Source organism: Prorops nasuta, unplaced genomic scaffold, assembly GCF_024137725.1.
Source record: "Prorops nasuta isolate Cenicafe-Biocafe unplaced genomic scaffold, Cenicafe_Pnas_1.2 PNAS00035, whole genome shotgun sequence".
NCBI lineage: Eukaryota > Metazoa > Arthropoda > Insecta > Hymenoptera > Bethylidae > Prorops > Prorops nasuta.
This window is the reverse complement of record NW_027116832.1, coordinates 2,033,845-2,054,454: the sequence shown is the minus strand read 5'-3', so window position 1 is coordinate 2,054,454 and position 20,610 is coordinate 2,033,845. Positions and strand designations below refer to the sequence as shown.

Genomic DNA, 20,610 nt, shown 5'->3' with positions numbered 1-20,610 from the left:
AGAATATGAAGCAATGCTTCATCATAATATGCACATGAACTGTAAGTACTTATTTTAATTTCTTTTAAAGAAAAAAAACCCTACCCATCCATACAGATTGTTTATTTCAATAAATAGAATCATAAAAGAATTTTACGACACATATATTTGAAAACTGTTAACAATCCCACTATTTGACCAATTTTTTTTTTTTTTTTATTATTATTATTCAAAACGAAGAATTACGAAAAAAAAATTTTTTTCTTTTATTTTTTACCAGCCATTGCTTTAGAGGAGAGGGAGGAAGAAGAGGAGATGGTGGAAGAAGAGGAGATGGTGGAAGAAGAGGAAGAAGAAGAAGAAGAAGAAGAAGAGTTTGTGATTTTTGTAAGTATATTTGCTTTGTTAAAATAGTTATTACAATATCAAAAAAAAATAACAAAATGTTTTTCAAATATGTCCCAGGTGAAAAATATGGCCACACAAACGGAGTCCATTGCTACAAGAACTGAGGCTACGCAAATGGAGCCTCAGATAGATCTCACACCACATTACTGGTGTACAAATTGTAAAAAATATGGTCACCTACGCATCAATTGTTCACTACCAGAGTGGTGTAGCATTTGTCATAAATATATACATCATGCAATTGAATGTAAAAAAAATTTCTAAAAAAAGCATTGTAAATAAAACCTTTTTAATACTTCAATAAATTATAATTAAAAAAAAAAAAAAAAATATGGGGGAGCGATCACTGGATCGCTCTCTACGAGTATTCTCTCTCTCTCTCTCTCTTTCTCCAAAGCGTCTACACTATTCGCCTTAAAAGAAGTCGGTCGCGCGGGCACCCAGGAGCGTAAAGACTCGGTTGGGCACCCCCCAACTCTCATCCCAGGAGCGTGAAGATTCGCTTGGGCACCGCTCTTTAAGGAATTTAAGGTAAAAGGGGGAGGCCACATTTGTACCCCCCCCCCCCCCCACCAAAGGAGTAAGAGGGGGGATACACGCGACAACTATCGGTAGTTAGCGATACCGACGATCATCGATGGAATCTCTCTCTCTCTCTCTCTCTCTCTTTCTCTCTTTCTCTGCGTCCACTGCTTAACGTAAGAGTGGGCCCACGTGTGTACCCTACGAGTTTAACGTCGGGGGAGGAGGATGCGCATGCGCACAACCGCTCGAAGAGAGGGGGCAATTCCCCTACTTCCCTTGCCCCCGCGGGACCCCGACCCCCTCGTCACCCGGTCATAGAATCCCCTTAGCTACTCTACTAATAGCTGGAAAAGGACCGTTAGACACTATTCTTTTGGAAACAATTTAGATTACATGAAAAATATATATATATACATAATACATGATATATTATACTTATAATAAAGATAAATATAGTTCACAAATTTTGTGGTTCTCATTATATTTAAGTAATGTGTCAATATTATCGTCTATTCAAGAAGAGAAAAGAGCATTATGTTTTTACGTGTAAAAAAGGTATAAAAATAAATACTACTCGTTATAAGAAATATTAGAATCATGTATGAGCAAGGTAGGCTGTTAAATCGGAAAAAATATTTATCTTCTATAATATCATCCTCTATCTTCTTTGCGTTTTTGGTTAAAGCGATGCGATGTCGATTAAATTTCCCTTATAAAAAAAAAAAAAAAAGAAAATACTGAGTAAAAATTTAAAAAGTAACAGCAATCAAAATAATGAATTACAGATTTATCAATGTTCAATAGAATGTTAAGAAAGTAGCTTGATTTTCCAATTAGTATTTTTTTGAATCCAAAAATAGAATCTATATTTCAAACTGTGATAGTCATTATTTGTCAGGATTACTTATTTCTTTTGTTTGAAAATCCTTAATTACCGAACCACCTTTCATATGTTTATACAGGGTTTGTGGTTAAGGGTTGCCAACCCGGAAAACCTGGAAAGAGGGTGTGATTTTAAGAAGAAAATTCAAGAAAATTTTTTTTCTATCTCCTACGGTTTTGGAGTAATTAGTAATTAAATTTTTCTTGCCGAACGACGATGTGTGTGAGTGTGTGCTGATAAACAATAGGCTAAGCGTCACCAAAACAAAGAAAACGTCAAAACGTTTAAAAAATCCGATTGAGAACTGCATTGATTGGATATTCTCATAATTATTAATAATGAAATTAACGGATTTTTATTATAAAAATAAGCCCAAACTCGACATTGATGTTACAATTTTCAGTTCGATGAAATGCACAAGTTTAACGCGAGGCTTTTTGGTTGGTTTAAAAACTATCATTTCTTCACCACCTGGCGGTAGATAGTGCGGTGCGTTGTTTTTATAGTGGTTTCCTCAGGAGGCCTAATCCACATTAACCACTTAATTCAGCAGTTGCTCAAACTGCCTACCCCGCTGTGTCACGCATATTTGCGATCTGCGGACAATGTCGCGCGTTGCTCGCTGTACCATATTTGGTGTGATGGTACGAAAGGCCGCTAAAATTGAGTGCCGTTCCTCTTCCTCGGTGCTTTCACGACAATTCTCGACTAAATTCTTGACGTGACCCCACAGAAAATGGTCAAGAGGGTTCAGATCCGGTGATCTCGGTGGCCATGCGATAGGACCACCTCGACCAATCCACCTACCTGGAAAGATCAGGTTTAGCGCGAAACGCACATTCGCAGAATAATGTGCCGGTACTCCATCATGCTGGAAAAAAATTTTATTCCGCATGTTTAAGGGCACATCTTCCAGTAATGGGCCTAACTCTTCTCTTAAAAATTCTGCGTAATGCAGACCATCGAGTCTCGGCGGAAAGAAAACGGGACCAATCTGAAATTTTTAAAAACATACAATTTTCAACTTCTCAATTTAAAAGGGTTTTCTGCTTACGATTTTATCTCCAAGGAGGCCAGCCCATACGTTTACCGACCATCGATATTGGAAGGCACACACCCGTACGGCCTGCGGATTTTCCTCACGCCATAAAACATGGTTCCTCGAGTTGAACATTCCATTCGGGGTGAATGTTGACTCGTCGCTCCACAGAATCAGGTCTGGAAAAGTCGGATCGCTTCGGCATTTAGCGAGAAATCCTATTTTTCAAATTTATTTTTCCATTTAAATAATCCGTATTTTAGGGCTATCGTAAACATTAAATTTTTTAAGTAGCAGTACCTTCACAAAAATAGATGCGACGCTCGTAATCTCGGGGGAGTAATTGTTGCACACGTCGGAAATGATAAGGGCGCAAACCATTCCTGCGTAAAACTTGACGCACCGAATGTTCTGATACGCCAATTTCACGTCTAACACTGTGAGTCGTACCATTTTTATTTAAAAATAGATCCAAAATGTCTTCTTCTTGACCTACAGTGATATTTCGCGCATCACACCTCTCCTGTCTATTATGCACTAAACATCCAGTTTCATGCAAACGCAAAACAATTTTTTGAATCGTACGCCGTTTTGGGTGACGTCGATTGGGAAATCGTCTAGCATATAATCTTTCCGCTTCACTAGCATTTTGATTCGCCATACCATAGGTGATAATCATATCGGACATTTCCGCACAGCTAAAATCCATTTTGGATTCACTATTTTATTGCATGACTTCTTTCTTCAACGGCCAAGCTGAGTCTTATTGTTTTATGAGCCTGCACAAAAAATGTAAACATTCTGCAGGTGCATGGTAGCACTAAATCGTCAGTATTTTGTTTATAATGTTTACATTTTTTGTGCAGGCTCATAAAACAATAAGACTCAGCTTGGTCGTTAAAGAAAGAAGTCGTGCAATAAAATAGTGAATCCAAAATGGATTTTAGCTGTGCGGAAATGTCCAATATGATTATCACCTATGGTATGGCGAATCAAAATGCTAGTGAAGCGGAAAGATTATATGCTAGACGATTTCCCAATCGACGTCACCCAAAACGGTGTACGATTCAAAAAATTGTTTTGCGTTTGCATGAAACTGGATGTTTAGTGCATAATAGACAGGAGAGGTGTGATGCGCGAAATATCACTGTAGGACAAGAGGAAGACATTTTGGATCTATTTTTAAATCAAAATGGTACGATTCACAGTGTTAGACGTGAAATTGGCGTATCAGAATATTCGGTGCGTCAAGTTTTACGCAGGAACGGTTTGCGCCCTTATCATTTCCGACGTGTGCAACAATTACTCCCCCGAGATTACGAGTGTCGCATTTATTTTTGTGAAGGTACTGCTACTTAAAAAATTTAATGTTTACGATAGCCCTAAAATACGGATTATTTAAATGGAAAAATAAATTTGAAAAATAGGATTTCTCGCTAAATGCCGAAGCGATCCGACTTTTCCAGACCTGATTCTGTGGAGCGACGAGTCAACATTCACCCCGAATGGAATGTTCAACTCGAGGAACCATGTTTTATGGCGTGAGGAAAATCCGCAGGCCGTACGGGTGTGTGCCTTCCAATATCGATGGTCGGTAAACGTATGGGCTGGCCTCCTTGGAGATAAAATCGTAAGCAGGAAACCCTTTTAAATTGAGAAGTTGAAAATTGTATGTTTTTAAAAATTTCAGATTGGTCCCGTTTTCTTTCCGCCGAGACTCGATGGTCTGCATTACGCAGAATTTTTAACGGGAATCCGTATACCGACATTACAGAACAAAAACTGTTTCGCATGCAGCTTCGTTATTTGTTGACGGATTGTAAAGTTATTACAGGTTTTTGGAAATGCCAGAAGCTTATCTACTAAGTTACGTTAGGACAATTAACAAAAAACGAAAAAAAAATTTTGTTTAAATAAATAAATTAACATTATTGAGAAACAACAATTAAATCGCAAAATCCCCCAACGTACTTTACTAGATAATGTTCATACGTTTCCAAAAAGTCTACATAAATGCAAATCCGTCAAGAAATGACGATGCTGCATGCGAAATAAATAATGGAAGAATTTCGTGTTAGCGACTTCCCGAACACGAAATTCTTCCATTATTTATTTCGCATGCAGCATCGTCATTTCTTGACGGATTTGCATTTATGTAGACTTTTTGGAAACGTATGAACATTATCTAGTAAAGTACGTTGGGGGATTTTGCGATTTAATTGTTGTTTCTCAATAATGTTAATTTATTTATTTAAACAAAATTTTTTTTTCATTTTTTGTTAATTTTCCTATCGTAACTTAGTAGATAAGCTTCTGGCATCTCCAAAAACCTGTAATAACTTTACAATCCGACAACAAATGACGACGCTGCATGCGAAATAAATAATGGAAGAATTTCGTGTTAGCGACTTCCCGAACACGAAATTCTTCCATTATTTATTTCGCATGCAGCATCGTCATTTCTTGACGGATTTGCATTTATGTAGACTTTTTGGAAACGTATGAACATTATCTAGTAAAGTACGTTGGGGGATTTTGCGATTTAATTGTTGTTTCTCAATAATGTTAATTTATTTATTTAAACAAAATTTTTTTTTCATTTTTTGTTAATTGTCATAACGTAACTTAGTAGATAAGCTTCTGGCATTTCCAAAAACCTGTAATAACTTTACAATCAGTCAACAAATGACGACGCTGCATGCGAAATAGTTTTCGCCCTGTAATATCGGTATACGGATTCCCGTTAAGAGAAGAGTTAGGCCCATTACTGGAAGATGTGCCCTTAAGCATGCGGAATAAAATTTTTTTCCAGCATGATGGAGCACCGGAACATTATTCTGCGAATGTGCGTTTCGCGCTAAACCTGATCTTTCCAGGTAGGTGGATTGGTCGAGGTGGTCCTATCGCATGGCCACCGAGATCACCGGATCTGAACCCTCTTGACTATTTTCTGTGGCGTCACGTCAAGAATTTAGTCGAGAATTGTCGTGAAAGCACCGAGGAAGAGGTACGGCACTCAATTTTAGCGGCCTTTCGTACCATCACACCAAATATGGTATAGCGAGCAACGCGCGACATTGTCCGCAGATCGCAAATATGCGTGACACAGCGGGGTAGGCAGTTTGAGCAACTGCTGAATTAAGTGGTTAATGTGGATTAGGCCTCCTGAGGAAACCACTATAAAAACAACGCACCGCACTATCTACCGCCAGGTGGTGAAGAAATGATAGTTTTTAAACCAACCAAAAAGCCTCGCGTTAAACTTGTGCATTTCATCGAACTGAAAATTGTAACATCAATGTCGAGTTTGGGCTTATTTTTATAATAAAAATCCGTTAATTTCATTATTAATAATTATGAGAATATCCAATCAATGCAGTTCTCAATCGGATTTTTTAAACGTTTTGACGTTTTCTTTGTTTTGGTGACGCTTAGCCTATTGTTTATCAGCACACACTCACACACATCGTCGTTCGGCAAGAAAAATTTAATTACTAATTACTCCAAAACCGTAGGAGATAGAAAAAAAATTTTCTTGAATTTTCTTCTTAAAATCACACCCTCTTTCCAGGTTTTCCGGGTTGGCAACCTTTAATCACAAATCCTGTATATACTTGTATACTTACGGCTTCTCTTGCATTCGACTCTAAAGTTATACAGGGTCTTTTCCTAACAGCGGAGCGTAGGATATTCGTGTTAGTTGACTGTAGCACTCGGAATGATGGAATCTGAGAGCGCTGATTGGTCAATATTGCGTAGTACCAACATATAATAAGCCGTTACCAATAGTTGGATACGAAAAATGAGATTCATCCGCCATTTTGGTGTGGAGAAATGTTTACATGCTGATCGTAGCAGAAAGAGGTGTAAAATGGAAAAATGTCAAATGTTGTCGTTACTAAAGTAAAAATTGAATACTTTGAATGAAAATAAAGAATATTCGTACTTTCCATTTATTATTTTTAATTTTTACTTTAGTAACCTTACCATTTGACATTTCTCCATTTTACACCTCTTTCTGCTAGGATTAGCATGTAAACATTTCTCCACACCAATATGGCGGATAAATCTCATTTTTTGTATCCAACTATTGGTAACGGCCTATTATATGTTGGTACTACGCAATATTGACCAATCAGCGCTCTCAGATTCTATCATTCCGAGTGCTATAGTCAACTAACACGAATCTCCTATGCTCCGCTGTTAGGAAAAGACCCTGTATAAAGGATTTCAAGCAATACTATTCAAGTTGGTGATCAGATATTGTTTAAACATCATCAGTAATAAGTAGATCTGTGTGCATGGTTCGATGTTATGTGGTTCCCAGCTATTTTAATACTTTAACATTATATACTATTTTAAATTTTGAAACAAGTCCTGTTCTTGTGAAAAGAGAGGTATAGTAATTTTGATTCATTGCAATAATACTGATATAATTACCTATATAAGATAAGCCGCAACTTTTGTAGTTTATAGTATATGGAAGAGTAATATTTGAAATAATAATTGTTGAGAAGTTTCTTTCCAGTTTTTAATCCTACAGCTGCTGAAAGTTTCATATAATTAACCATCAATTTCTGAGAAACTTAATATTTTATAATCATCCCCAGAAAGCTGTAAAGAAATAAGGTATATTACATTTCTTTGCAAGCTTAATGCATTGCCCGTGCTAAATGTATTAAACTGAAAAAGCTTTCTATCCGATCATTTTTAAATAAAATCTTAATAATGACTACTTTTTCATTTAACTTGTGTAAAAATATTTATTATACTTTTTCATTACTGATCTGTTGAAGAATGGGATACAGATTACAATACCACAGCTGATCGAAGCCTTGAGTGATCTCGAAAACTTTGGACATTTTGTGATCAAATATAGTGATTAATCTAATTTACAGCATATGTATCTTCACGTAAAGGTACATTAACCCTTTACATTCAAAGTAACTACTTATTTCCCGATAAAATATGTTAATTATCATTTTAAATAAAATTGTTCTTTAGAAGCTATAAAATAACTATATATTTTAAGCCAATCAATATTTATTTATATATACAGCTTACTCTTTACAATTTTACAAAGTATATTAACTTTGGCAGAAATAATATCATTGCACTGACTTCAAACTTGATACGATCATTTTTTTGCAGTGGACATATTCCTATAGAGCACTAAGCAGAACTTGACTGCCACTTTGTAACACCTTGCGATACCTGTAAAACACAGACTATTACACTTTCTCAATGGAAATCTGAAGAAGTAATAGCATAAAGTTAAATATAATCTGTATCTTTTCATAGAACTGATAGAAATGTATATTGATAATAAGCTGTCACATATGTCCTTGATTTGGTAATAAAATGGTTTGACAAAAATTTTGTACCTTTTTCTTTTTACAAGACGATATATTTTTGGAACATAAAATAGTCTTCTAAAAAGTTTTTGAACTCCTCAAGTCACCTCAAATAAATTTATCCTCGTCAATCGATAGGTGAACAAAGTTCCATGGTACAGCTTCATTAAAGATTACAAGCATTAAATGAAAATGGTCCATATCAGCACTCATAAATATTTATTTGGTCGATACGCAGATCACAGAAAACTATTTTCGCAGAAATAGTCGTAACGCCATGTCGGTATTTTGCATACTCAAGATTGAAGAAAGCTTAAATGGAGTATAAAAATATTTTAACAGGAGGAGAAGAGGTAAATGGCGCAAAAATAAGTTCTAAAGTTTTCCAACATATATTTTGCTACTTATAGATTGTTCCATCTTTACGTGCAAGATTTTCCAGTAACATGAAATATAGGACTGTAATCTAGCTGAAATAATGTTCAAAGATGTCCCAGCTTCATTGGATAAAAACAGTTATAATAGGTCCTTTGTGTGTTTTTTTTTTATAAACTAATTTTAAGAATAAGAAACTATGTCTTTATGTATAATTGAAAGAAGCATTTGAACTTAAGCGAGTAAAACTTAAAATTAGATGAGACATTCTTGGTAGAGTGAGTTTTCTTTCACCCTCCTCCATTTTTCTAGCATCTTTAAAATGAACCAGGACACATTTTTAAATCGCCGAGGACTATCATTCCGCAAAATCAACTAATTTTTTAAATAATGCGAGCGAATTAATCTTCCAGATTTCTGAAAGCTTGTTGGATTTCTTCGTGACGTTGATAGAAGTCTGATCAAACCTTTGCTTCAACGTCTTTTACAGGCTCCTAAAAGAGATAGATCGTTAGATATGGATACGATAGGCAATAATGTGAAAATAGTTGTAATAAATTTATCTTAAACTTCATAGAGCTAAGTTGATAGAGAATGTTTACCATGCCATCCCAAATAACGTTCCACGTAATTTTATTATTGTCTGACTGAGCTGTCCAATGTACGGCTTGCCTAGCCATATCGTAAAAAGTGATCATATTTCGCAACATCCCCACGGTTTTGTAAAATGGAGAGAGACGATCATATATAGTGTAGCTAGAGAGAAGTAAGAAAATGGAATTTACAGAGATAAACACTCATAATTTGCACGTTATACACTCGAATCGTCGCAATTACCTGCTTTGTTACAAAAAGTCGTCTTTTAACAGCTTGGCAACTTTCAGGGTTATTTTGTCTCTTTAAGCTACAGAAGCTTTACCAACCTATTGCACGATTTTAGACAAATCTTATTCTCCCTGAAGAATCTCATAAACTTTTCTTGTCAGTAGGACAAATTCAGAGAAATTCTTGTCGTAGAAATTGTTCAAGGCTCTTAAATATTTACTGCAGGAGATAGCATCCCCTGCTTTGCCAATATGCTCTTGTGAATAATTTCAAACAAATCAACACCATTGATGTAGCTGCAACTTTTAACATTTTATAAGTTGAATTCCCAAGATGTGTAGTATTGGACAAGCAAGGCACACATTAACACCCTTTGGAATATAAATGGAGGTAATGAGCTCATTGATGTCTCTGAGTGGATGCTGAATACCATTAAAAATGCTGCCAAGAATTTCAGGCCGTAATTCAACAGACAAGGGTTTTCCTGTTCTGAGTAGTAGATCTCGTACAGTCACATCATTGATTTCCTTGTAAATCTATAATAAGTAAATAAGTATTTACATAGGTTATGAGTTTTTAAAAGAGACTATAACTCGTAATAATCAGAATATATTATTTCCAAAATGGTAGCTGTATCACCTAATTAAATAACTCCTCCTATTAATTCATTATAACCTACTCGTATACTAGCTCGTATAAAGCTGAACCAGACATCTTTTCTACTATATCAACTAAAACCAAAAAAATGAAATATTACTATAATGGTAAATTTTAAGAAATTATTGTATTAATAAATGTATAAAAATAATTATCTAACCGGCTTCAGAAACTACATAGGCATATCCAAATTTTTCTTCTCTCTCCCCATTTTTAATTTTTGGTAAACCACAGCTTTTGTGTTTGTTAAATATTAATTAAAAGTAAACATAAGACATATAAGTGTAAGTTTTTATGAAAGTGATACTAAACAGTATTGGGAAAACCATATAGTCCCTTTAGTCCTGTTGATACATAGCTTTTAATAATAACTTTAATTCAGTTTACTCGTAAGAATTCATAAAAGCTTGCCATAATGCATCTTCGGTATTGAATAAACGACAATGTAAATATAACAAAGTTCCTTTGCATAACCAATATTTATGCGTACCATTGTGTCTTCAAGCACTCTCCTTATATTAGAATTCAGGAAACAATCTGCAACATATATAATACAAAGAATCAATCTCTTTTAAAGTAAAATAATTATATACTTTTACATGACATACACAATACTTATCTGATATTTGTTCCTGATAACTTGCGTATAATTACATTACAATGATTACTTCTGTAGTTTATTCTTAATACTAATTTCTTTGCCGGCAATAACCTTTCAGGTAAATGTCAAAACTTCCGAAAATAAATATAATAATTTTCCTCATTCCTCTGTGTTAACTTTAATTACACTTTTCAACGCTAGGGTGTGCCTTATTCGAATAAAAAGTCATATTCACATTTATTGTAGATGGCCATGCGCCACCGCCATTTTGACCTAGAAATTTTTCGGGCAAAATAGCCACTACCGAGATTGCTCATGCCGTGTCCCGACGCAATCCTTGCCGGTAGGCGGCGCTTCGATCCCATCGTTTCGTTTAGCTTCCAGATGTGTAGTGGTTTATATTCACTCAAATGGTCAAAAGAACAATTAAACGCTAGATCTTTATTTTCAGTGTTAACCAGCCTTTATTGATCACCGTATAAAACAATATACTGGATTACAAAACCATCCTAACTCCCGTGTATTTGCAGAAGTTAAAAACTAAAACTGTCGCCAAAAGAACTCCTTATCAAACCGGAGTCAGGAAGAGAGAGAGTTTGAATATTCCAAAATCCGCAGGGTGAGTTCAAAAACAGGGTTGCCACGTCTCGCTGCATTTGGTGCGGATCGCATTGATGCCAAATTGCGTCAATGATATGGTGCAAAGTCGCAGTGATGCCAATTCTGTTAGGGCTTAGTCACCACAGCTACTCCCCCCCCCCCCCCCTGGAAAAAGACTTCTATTTGGAAGTCTTAAAACTAACCTTTTTGTACGTGTGTTTAGGCGGATCTACGTTACTTTGCCATTTATGTATTGGTTGCTGAACTGCCTCTACAGGTTCCTGGTCATCATCGTCATCAGTTTTATTTACATAAGCGGGTTTTATTCTTTCTATTGAGATGTTTTTTGATTTTCCATCTATTTGAATCTGGTATACTCTGTCTGAAAGTCTGTTGATTATTTTGTAGGGTCCCATGTATGGAGGTTCCAGTGGTCGCCTTGTGTGGTCAGCTCTGATGAAAACGTGTGAACAAGTCTGGAGGTCCTTCAATATAAACATCTTGGCTTGGTTGTGATGTGCTGTGGGTGTTGGGCGTAGTGCCTGCATCAGCTCCCTATGCTTGTCTATGAACATTCGAGGATCTGCTTGCTGCTCCGTGGTCAGGAAAAAGTCTCCAGGGATTCTAAGTGAGGTCCCGTATAACATCTCTGTAGGGGTTGCCTGTAAATCTTCTTTGAAGGCGGTGCGAAGTCCAAGTAAAACGACTGGGAGTGAGTCCATCCAAGGTTTTGCTGAGCACATTAAAGCTGTCTTGAGGGTCCTATGCTACCGTTCTACCAGGCCGTTTGATTGAGGATGGTAGGCGGTGGTTCTGATTTTCTTGGCACCAATTGTTTGTGAAAGTGAGTGAAATAAAGCGGACTCAAACTGTGTTCCCTGATCTGACGTGATAGTGATTGGAGTTCCGAAACGTGATATCCAATGTGTAAACAGTGCTTGAGTGACAGTTTCAGCCGATATGTCCATTAATGGGATTGCTTCTGGCCATCTAGAGAATCTGTCAATTATTGTTAGACAAAATTGGTAACCTCTGATATTTGGCAGCATTATTATGTCTAAATGGATGTGGCTGAAACGATTACCAGGGAACTCTATGTGGTTTGGCAATACTTTATTGTGTCTGTGTATCTTTGCTCTTTGGCAGGGAATACACTCACGTGACCATCTTACAGTATCTTTTCTAATTTCAGGCCATGTGTATTTTTCTCTCAGAGTTCTTGAGGTGCTGCGAATACTGGGATGTGCTGGTTCGTGGACTACTTGGAATGCTGCTCTCCGTAGAGTTGCTGGGATATATGGTTTTACTCTATTGTCTGATATCTGACAATATACATCCACGTTTGGTTCTAACGAGAGTTTCTGCAACACCAGTGATGTCCTTGTTTTTAAAATCTCCTGCAGTTGCTGGTCCTTTGCCTGCTCTTCCTGAATGGTTGCTGGGTTTAGCGTGGTAGGCATTTGAATTGTGTTTATGCGAGACATTGTGTCGGCGACCACATTATCACTGCCTTTCAGGTAGGTAATTTCCGTGGTAAATTGGGAGATGTACTCCAATTGACGAGCTTGTCTGTCGGAAAGTTGATGTGTTTTCTGATTGAAGGCATGTGTGAGAGGTTTGTGATCCGTTTTAATTGTGAAATGTCTTCCTTCAAGCAGGTATTCAAAATGCTTTATGGCTGCAAATATTGCTAGGAGTTCCCTGTCGAAAGTGGGGTATCTTTGCTCTGTGCTGCTCAGCTTCCTTGAAAAGAAACCAATCGGGTGCCAAACGTCTTCTTCAAACTGCTCTAAAACTGCTCCAATTGCTGTGGTCGATGCATCGGATTTTAAACATAACGGAACTTGATGTGCAGGATAATGTAAAAGTGTGACTGCTGAAAGTGCTTCCTTACATTGGTAAAACGCTTCTTCGGTCTGAACATCCCATGGTATTGAAGTTTTGTCTTTTCTTTTAAAGGTTGTCAGAAGCTTGTTGAGTGGAGATTGCAATTCTGCTGCATGTGGAATGGATTTGCGATAAAAATTCATCATCCCAAGGAATCTTCTGAGCTCCATGATTATTCGAGGCTTTGGGAAATTGATAATTCGATCAATCTGATCCGAGTTTGGTGAGTAACCCTTGTCACTGAGTGTATAACCTAAAAAGTCAATTTTATTTTTGCCAAAAATGCAGTTGTTTAGGTTAACTGTTAAATCGTTTGCTTGTAGTCGTTCAAAACCCGTTTTTAAATGTGCCTTGTGTTGTTCGTCGCTGTTAGACATGACTAGTATGTCATCCACATATGCAAAAGTGAAATCCATGTCCCTGAATATGTGGTTAATGAAGCGTTGAAAGGTTTGGGTGGCATTTTTCAAGCCAAAAGGCATTGTCAGGTACTCAAAAAGGCCCTAAGGAGTAGTGATGGCAGTCTTTATGATATCGTCTGGATGCATTGGTATGTGGTGGTAAGCTTTCTCAAGATCAATAGTTGAGAAGATTCTTTTCCCATGAAGTGTGGAGAATACGTCCTGCATGAGTGGCGGCGGATACATGTCCGGCACAGTGACGGAATTCAGTTTTCTGTAGTCACCACACAATCTGTAGGTTCCATCCTTTTTCAAAACCATGTGAATCGGGCTGGACCAAGGACTACTTGATGGTCTCAAGATTCCATTGTTGAGTAGGAGCTGTATCTCTGCTTTTCCCGCTGCTGACTTCTCTCCAAACAACTTCCTAAATCTCTGCGTAACTGGTGGTCCACTTGTCAAAATGCGGTGTGCAAAGTTCAAATCCCTCATCTGAAATTTGTTATTTGTTTTAGTAATACTTTTGAATTTCGACAATATGTCGAAATATGGGGTGGCTGCATGCAGAGTGGAAACGCTGTGGTGCTGCGTTTTCATCACCTCCCCTCGAAGTCAATCCAGTGACCGAATCAATTAGTCTGTCATTCCGAAGGTCAATGAGAAGATTATAGTAGCTGAGGAAATCTGCTCCTATGATTGACATTGGAATGTCTGCTATATGGAAAGTCCATTGGAAAGCTCTTCTTAATCCTAAATCTATGTACATTTCTTTCGTTCCAAATGTGGCAATAGGAGAGGAATTAGCGGCAAAAAACGTCAATGCGCTTTTCTTGACTTTATTCTTGACTAGGCTCACTGATAGAATCGAGCCGTCAGATTCAGAATCTATCAGGTATTTAAATCCTGACTTTTTGTCATGTAGGTGCAGTCTTTTTTCTTTCACCACCGAGCAATGGATGCCGTCATCAGGTGTTGTTAGGGATGACAGCCTTATTGGTTTCCCTGCTGTTGTTTCTTGTAAAGTTCATTAAGCATGCATTTTTCTTCGCACCTTTTCGCCTGTCTACCGAAACGTTCATGGTAATAACAAATGTCCTTGGACCGAGACTCTTTTCTTGATCTGGATCGGCTTCGTGAGGAACTGCGGTTAACGTCTCGCGACTCAGAGGGCTGCCTCTGTAACTTCAGGTCCTTAATATCCTGCATACAGGTAAGTATCAATGTCTGCATATCCATTAGTTTTTGTTCTATTTTATCGCTGTTCTGCTGGCCATTGGACGAGGAAGCTGCCATTATGTATGACGTATTGAATGCTTCGATTAACCTGTCGGCCATTTCGGCTATTCCTTCAGAGCTCATGTTAGTGGAAGGAAACAAATGGGGTCTCATGTGGGCCGGCAGTCGCTCTAACCACAATTGGTGCAAAATTTCCTCGCTGATCTCTCCTTTAGTGAGCTCTTTCATCTCCCTCAAAAGCATTGACGGTTTCCTGTCTCCCAAAGCAAGGTTGCGTAAGAGCTTGTCAACTTGCTTTGACCTTGAGTCGCTCAGTCGGTTTAAAATTGTGTTCTTTAGATTTCCATATTTCCCTTTCTCCGGCGGACTTCTCAAAACGTCCGTTAAAAGCTTCAGCGTATTTGCATCTAATGCTCTCAACACCGCAAGATACTTAGTCTCATCACTCGTGATTCTACCTGCCGCAAATTCTGCCTCAATGATGCAAAACCATATGTCCGGCGCTTCGGCCATGAAAGCCGGTAGCTTTTGTTTCCACAGGGCGTGAACCTCAAATCCCGTGGAATACTGATTTTCTGTAGTTCGAGAAAGGATTCCCGGGCTGTGCTCTGTAGCTTGAGGCAGCCTCTGATCCTCCACAGGTTGATCCATCAAGTTGGCTGAGTCATAAGCAGAACTGCCGTGCTGTTCCTGAAGATTCCGGTTCCCGGGAGGCGTTGCAAGAAGCCTGTTCATCGCATTAGTTGAATATAGCTCAAATCCTCGACGATGATTCTCCACCTTTTGTCAGGATGAATCCGTCGAGCTATTCCTTCCTCTGATGAAAAAGAAAATGGCCGCTGCCAGTGCGTTAAACGGTCCCTCTGATCACGTCGGGGTCACCAGTTAATTTGTAGTGGTTTATATTCACTCAAATGGTCAAAAGAACAATTAAACGCTAGATCTTTATTTTCAATGTTAACCAGCCTTTATTGATCACCGTATAAAACAATATACTGGATTACAAAACCATCCTAACTCCCGTGTATTTGCAGAAGTTAAAAACTAAAACTGTCGCCAAAAGAACTCCTTATCAAACCGGAGTCAAGAAGAGAGAGAGTTTGAATATTCCAAAATCCGCAGGGTGAGTTCAAAAACAGGGTTGCCACGTCTCGCTGCATTTGGTGCGGATCGCATTGATGCCAAATTGCGTCAATGATATGGTGCAAAGTCGCAGTGGTGCCATTTCTGTTAGGGCTTAGTCACCACAGATGATTATGCCCTCGCGCCATCTATCGAAACTGATGCGAAACAACATGGCAGAGCTTCGAATAGGGTAAAACAGATCTACATTAGATAATTTTATAATTTAAGAAAATATTTTTATTTTAGCGTAGAAAGATACACGAAAATAGCATTAATTTGTTAACAAACGAAATTAATAAAATTATTATACATATACCCTACATTATTATTACAATATCCTTCTTAAATTTAAATATATGACTTCCAGATGATTTGTTTGATATATACAGGGTGTAACGAAACGACCGCCTTTTCTCGTAACTGGAGGTTCGGGGTGACAAACTGAGTGTACGTGTAAAATTTCGTTCGAATCGTTCAAGAGGTTTAAAAGTTATTTCTATTTAAAAATCACCCTTTTTCAGTCCTTTTCGAACGACTTTAACTGCATAATGGAAAGTGGAGAAAGTGAAAAACAATTGATGAGCACCCAGCTAGAATGTAAAAATTATCGATCGCGTGCGTTAATACTTTTGCTATTTATTTCTTTAATCTGGCTATTAGATTAATTTTAAAAATAACAAAATCCTTTACATTACAATTTCAATTCAATTCAGTACAAGCATCATTGACTGATTTGATGGAAAGAGCGAGTTGACGCAATGTAAAGGAAAGTATCAAAAGCTAAGATATCGCGCGAGCGCAATGATAACTTAATAGACAATGCATGAGGGCATTCTCTTTCTACTAACGAAGCTAAAGGGAATGATTCAAAATCAATACATTGATGAAGGAGAAAACTAAACTCACCCATTAAATGTTCTGCAAGTTCCTTTAAATCGAAGTTTTTGAAAAAGCTTCAAACTGGCTCCTCGATGATTTCCAGAAAGCACACTATCACTGATTTTGCATTTAAACACTTGTGAATTTAAACAAATTAGGTATTAACCTACGTTTCTTCAAAACACTGGTGAATTTGACACTTTTGAACTGTTTGAAGTAGGGTGATTAAGAGTGGTCGAAACGAATTATTGATTATTCTATCTCTCTGTGTCTCTCTTTTCAGCCTACTTCAAACAGTTCAAAAAGTGTCAAATTAACCGGTGTTTTGAAGAAACGTAGGTTAACACCTAATTTGCTTAAATTCGCGAGTTCTTAAATGCAAAATCAATGATAGTGTACATTCTGGAAATCATTGAGAAGCCAGTTTGAAGCTTTTTCAAAAACTTCGGTGTAAAGGAACTTGGAGAACGTTAAATGGGTAAGTTTAATTTTTTCTGTCATCAATGAATTGATTTTAAATCATTCTTTTTACCTTCGTTTGTAGAAAGAAAATGCCTTGATGTGTTTCCTATTAAATTATCAGTGCAGTCGCGTGACATCTTAGCTTTTGATACTTTCCTTTTCATTCTATCTTCTCCCTCTTTCCATCAATTCAGTCAATGATACTTGTATTGAATTGATTTGGAATTGTAATGAAAAGGATTTTGCTATTTTTAAAATTAATCTAATAGCCAAATTAATTAAATAAATAGCAAATGTATTATCGCGCGAGATCGATAATTTTTACATTCTAGTGGGGTGTTCGTCAATTGTTTTTTCACTTTCTCCACTTTATTATGCACAGTTAAAGTCGTTCGAAAAGGACAGAAAAAGGGTGAGTTTTAAATGGAAATAACTTTTAAACCCCTTGAACGATTCGAACAAAATTTTACACGTGCATTTGGATGGTCACCCCGAACCTCCAGTTACGAGAAAAGGCGGTCGTTTCGTTACACCCTGTATATATATATATATATATATATGTCTAATCGGGTAGATAAGGGGACCAAATCTTGTGTAAAATGGTATTTAGCGGTACATCTGGTACAATGACCGCCACTAATGGCCTGCAAGATTTTTTTGATGCGTTTAGGAACCATACTTCCCCATGGATTTTTCCCCGCCTGGACTGAGTGACTGGAAAGAGTATAGGATGTGTATGATAGGCTATCCTTGTTTAAATGCCTTAAAGAGAAAGAGAGAGCCTTATACCGCGTTCAACCTGGTTTCTCCAGGCCTTCGTTTCTTATTTTCCTATCTCGGACGTCGCCATTGCTCTTCTCTCTCTAACTCATAGATTTCTATCTGCGTCTTTGTCTAAAATAATTCTACGCCACTGGGTGATTTTTTGGTGAGTCTATACCACTGGACCTATCTGTGAGTCTTGTGAGAGTGTGAAAAGTGCAGAAATGTCAGTTTGGCAGCGCGGATTTTTAATCAAACGAGTGTTAGTATAAATTGTTAAAGAGTTTTAATTTGTTGGAAAATGTTAACCAGTTATAGTGAAGTTATAAAATTTTTAATGACTTTTCTGGATTATCGAAAAAAACAGGTATACAAATTTTTTATACTTCTAAAAACTTACATTACGTATTAAGGATATATATTAAGTTAATTCTTGTCAAAATTAACTTAATATATAAATGTATGAAACAAATAGATTCATGAATTTAAATAAGAAATACATCATAAAAAATATTATTATAATTTTTTAAATAATATGCAGATCTTAGTGTATTTATTATCCTGTATAGTTAATTGGTAAAATTACTGCTAATTATAATGTCTCTTTTTCCTAGGCGTAAAGGTTCTATGGAAGGTCCTACCAGGAGTAAAGTGCATACGTCATAATGATTTCAACCAGAGGAATTAAGCAACGTTAAGGAATGGAACACAGTTTCAGATCACGCAGCATGCTCTCCACATCTATAATAAGCCAACCGGTTTTCTTAGATAAGTAATATTACTGATAACCATATATAAAATGTATTCAAACATGATCCTTTGTGGTTTCCCTTATGTTTCGCAGGTCAAATGTTCTAATAAGGCTGATGAGCTGCATCCAATTGGTGAATAAAAATGAGGCCAGGCTATGTGTCAATTCTGCTGGTTCAAATTGGGAATCTCCATGCAGAAACCAAATGGAAATATTAAAAAAAGATTTGTTATTCAGGTAATATTTAAGAATGATCTAAATGCATCAATATGGCTATTACTGGTAGTTATTTCTCAAACTTCTTTATATCTAAACTTATTTTCTTTGCTGTTTTAGGTCCAGTAAATATTAATAGATTTGGCTGTCAGTATTTGGTCTCGATAACTGTCCTGCATTATAAATGGTGACTAGTAATGGTGATGAACTGCAACCAAGTGGCGAATAAAAATGAGGCCAGGCTATTTGTAATGCTGCTGCTTCGAATCTGGAATCTCCATGCAGAAACGAAATTGGAAAGATTAAGAAAAGATTTGTTATTCAGGTATTATTTAACAATGATCTAAATGCATCAATATGGCTATTACTGGTAGTCATTTCTCAAACTTGTTTATATCTAAACTTATTTTCTTTGCTGTTGTAGGTCCAGTAAATATTAATAGATTTGGCTGTTAGTATTTGCTTTGAATAACTGTCCTAGATTATAAATGGAGATGAAAGAAAATCTTATATATAGAAAGTAGGGTACAGGATAATGAATTAATCTTTCAAAATATTTTTCTTTTCTTTATTTAGATTACGTTTATATATTATATTGTGAATTATAAAAGATGTATTGCAATAGGTATATATACTTTATACGCGAAGGCACATGATATATTCCTTTTATAAGTACAGTTAACAGTGTTTATAAATTTATTAAGGCTCGCGAATGGAGTCATGTTAAAAAACAAATATATCTATTTGAACATACTCAGGAATGATTTTATACTGTTCTTGATATCCTTCCAGGTTTAATGCTTGCGCCAAATTTCTAGTTGCCATTAATCTAAAAATATCTGTCTTCTCCTCGAATTTTATTTCAATGATTACCATATAGCAATATGCAGCGTAAAGCTGAAAACTATCGTTGGACGAAAGAAGAACGTCTTCTGCCTCGATTAATGATATTTCGTCAATCAAAAGAAAATCGGCAAGAAACTAGGAAAACGAAACGTAAAGCTTATTAGTATTCGTATTCGATATACAAATTGTTCAACAACATCAGTTATATATAAATATCTTACTATGTAGGTGTTAAATTAGAAACCAAAGGTTGACCAACAAACTCGCTGCATCCTTGATCTCTCCGTTTTCATACTATTGATGATATTTACAATATTTACCTGCAATTAAATAAGTTTTATAAATCAATACAAAATATACTTCATTTGCGTCATTTGTTATACTAATTATAAGTATAATATTCACCAACCTAACAATGTAAGTCTTTCAATAGCCAACACACAGGATCCTAAATTCTCGAGTAATTAATGGCATTCCAATTCGCCATTATCAGCATAACGTTTCAAGAATGGATCAGCGATATAAGTAACAAATCCATTATCTTGCTCTCTCTATGCCAAATAAGTAAGAACAATTCCCATTTGTCCTCGTTTAATGCACCAAATTCCTTGGGTCTTGCAAATACTATATAGTAGTTAATACAAGTTTCTTAAATATCTGTTAACTGTCAGTATAAAAAATCAAATTAAATTACTTACCAACATGATTCATATATGTTATTTTCCTTGACAGTATCTATTATTTTATATATTCTAAATTCATATCTCATTGGCAGTGATTGCAAAAGAATCTTTAATTT

At 36.4% G+C, this 20,610-nt stretch overlaps 2 protein-coding genes and 2 pseudogenes across 2 annotated transcripts; all 4 read right to left on the bottom strand.

The window, feature by feature from the left end:
* Positions 1–8,964: 8,964 nt before the first annotated feature.
* On the bottom strand, positions 8,965–9,627 carry LOC136783788 (V-type proton ATPase catalytic subunit A-like; annotated as a pseudogene).
* A 5-nt stretch (positions 9,628–9,632) lies between these two features.
* LOC136783787 (V-type proton ATPase catalytic subunit A-like) lies at positions 9,633–10,293 on the bottom strand (annotated as a pseudogene).
* A 562-nt stretch (positions 10,294–10,855) lies between these two features.
* LOC136783786 (uncharacterized) lies at positions 10,856–11,989 on the bottom strand. The gene is made up of 2 exons (XM_066744057.1): positions 11,450–11,989; positions 10,856–11,023 (listed from the first exon to the last, which is right to left on the bottom strand). Exons 1-2 carry the CDS (start codon positions 11,987–11,989, stop codon positions 10,856–10,858), a joined length of 708 nt encoding a protein of 235 aa, XP_066600154.1.
* A 1,647-nt stretch (positions 11,990–13,636) lies between these two features.
* Positions 13,637–15,505, bottom strand: LOC136783785 (uncharacterized). Its single transcript, XM_066744056.1, has 3 exons — positions 14,602–15,505; positions 14,100–14,548; positions 13,637–14,026 (listed from the first exon to the last, which is right to left on the bottom strand). The coding sequence occupies exons 1-3, from the start codon at positions 15,503–15,505 to the stop codon at positions 13,637–13,639; spliced, it is 1,743 nt and encodes a 580-aa protein (XP_066600153.1).
* Positions 15,506–20,610: the final 5,105 nt, after the last annotated feature.

Bases quoted from the DNA above. Each gene is read 5' to 3' on its own strand.
- LOC136783786 (XM_066744057.1), bottom strand. From the start codon at position 11,989: ATGTGCTCAGCAAAACCTTGGATGGACTCACTCCCAGTCGTTTTACTT. The intron at 11,024-11,449 runs GTTAGTTTTAAG...CACATCTGGAAG, and splicing joins CTAAACACACGTACAAAAAG to CTAAACGAAACGATGGGATC.
- LOC136783785 (XM_066744056.1), bottom strand. From the start codon at position 15,505: ATGAACAGGCTTCTTGCAACGCCTCCCGGGAACCGGAATCTTCAGGAA. The intron at 14,549-14,601 runs GTAGACAGGCGA...GAACTTTACAAG, and splicing joins TTATTACCATGAACGTTTCG to AAACAACAGCAGGGAAACCA. The intron at 14,027-14,099 runs GCATGCAGCCAC...AACAAATTTCAG, and splicing joins CACCACAGCGTTTCCACTCT to ATGAGGGATTTGAACTTTGC.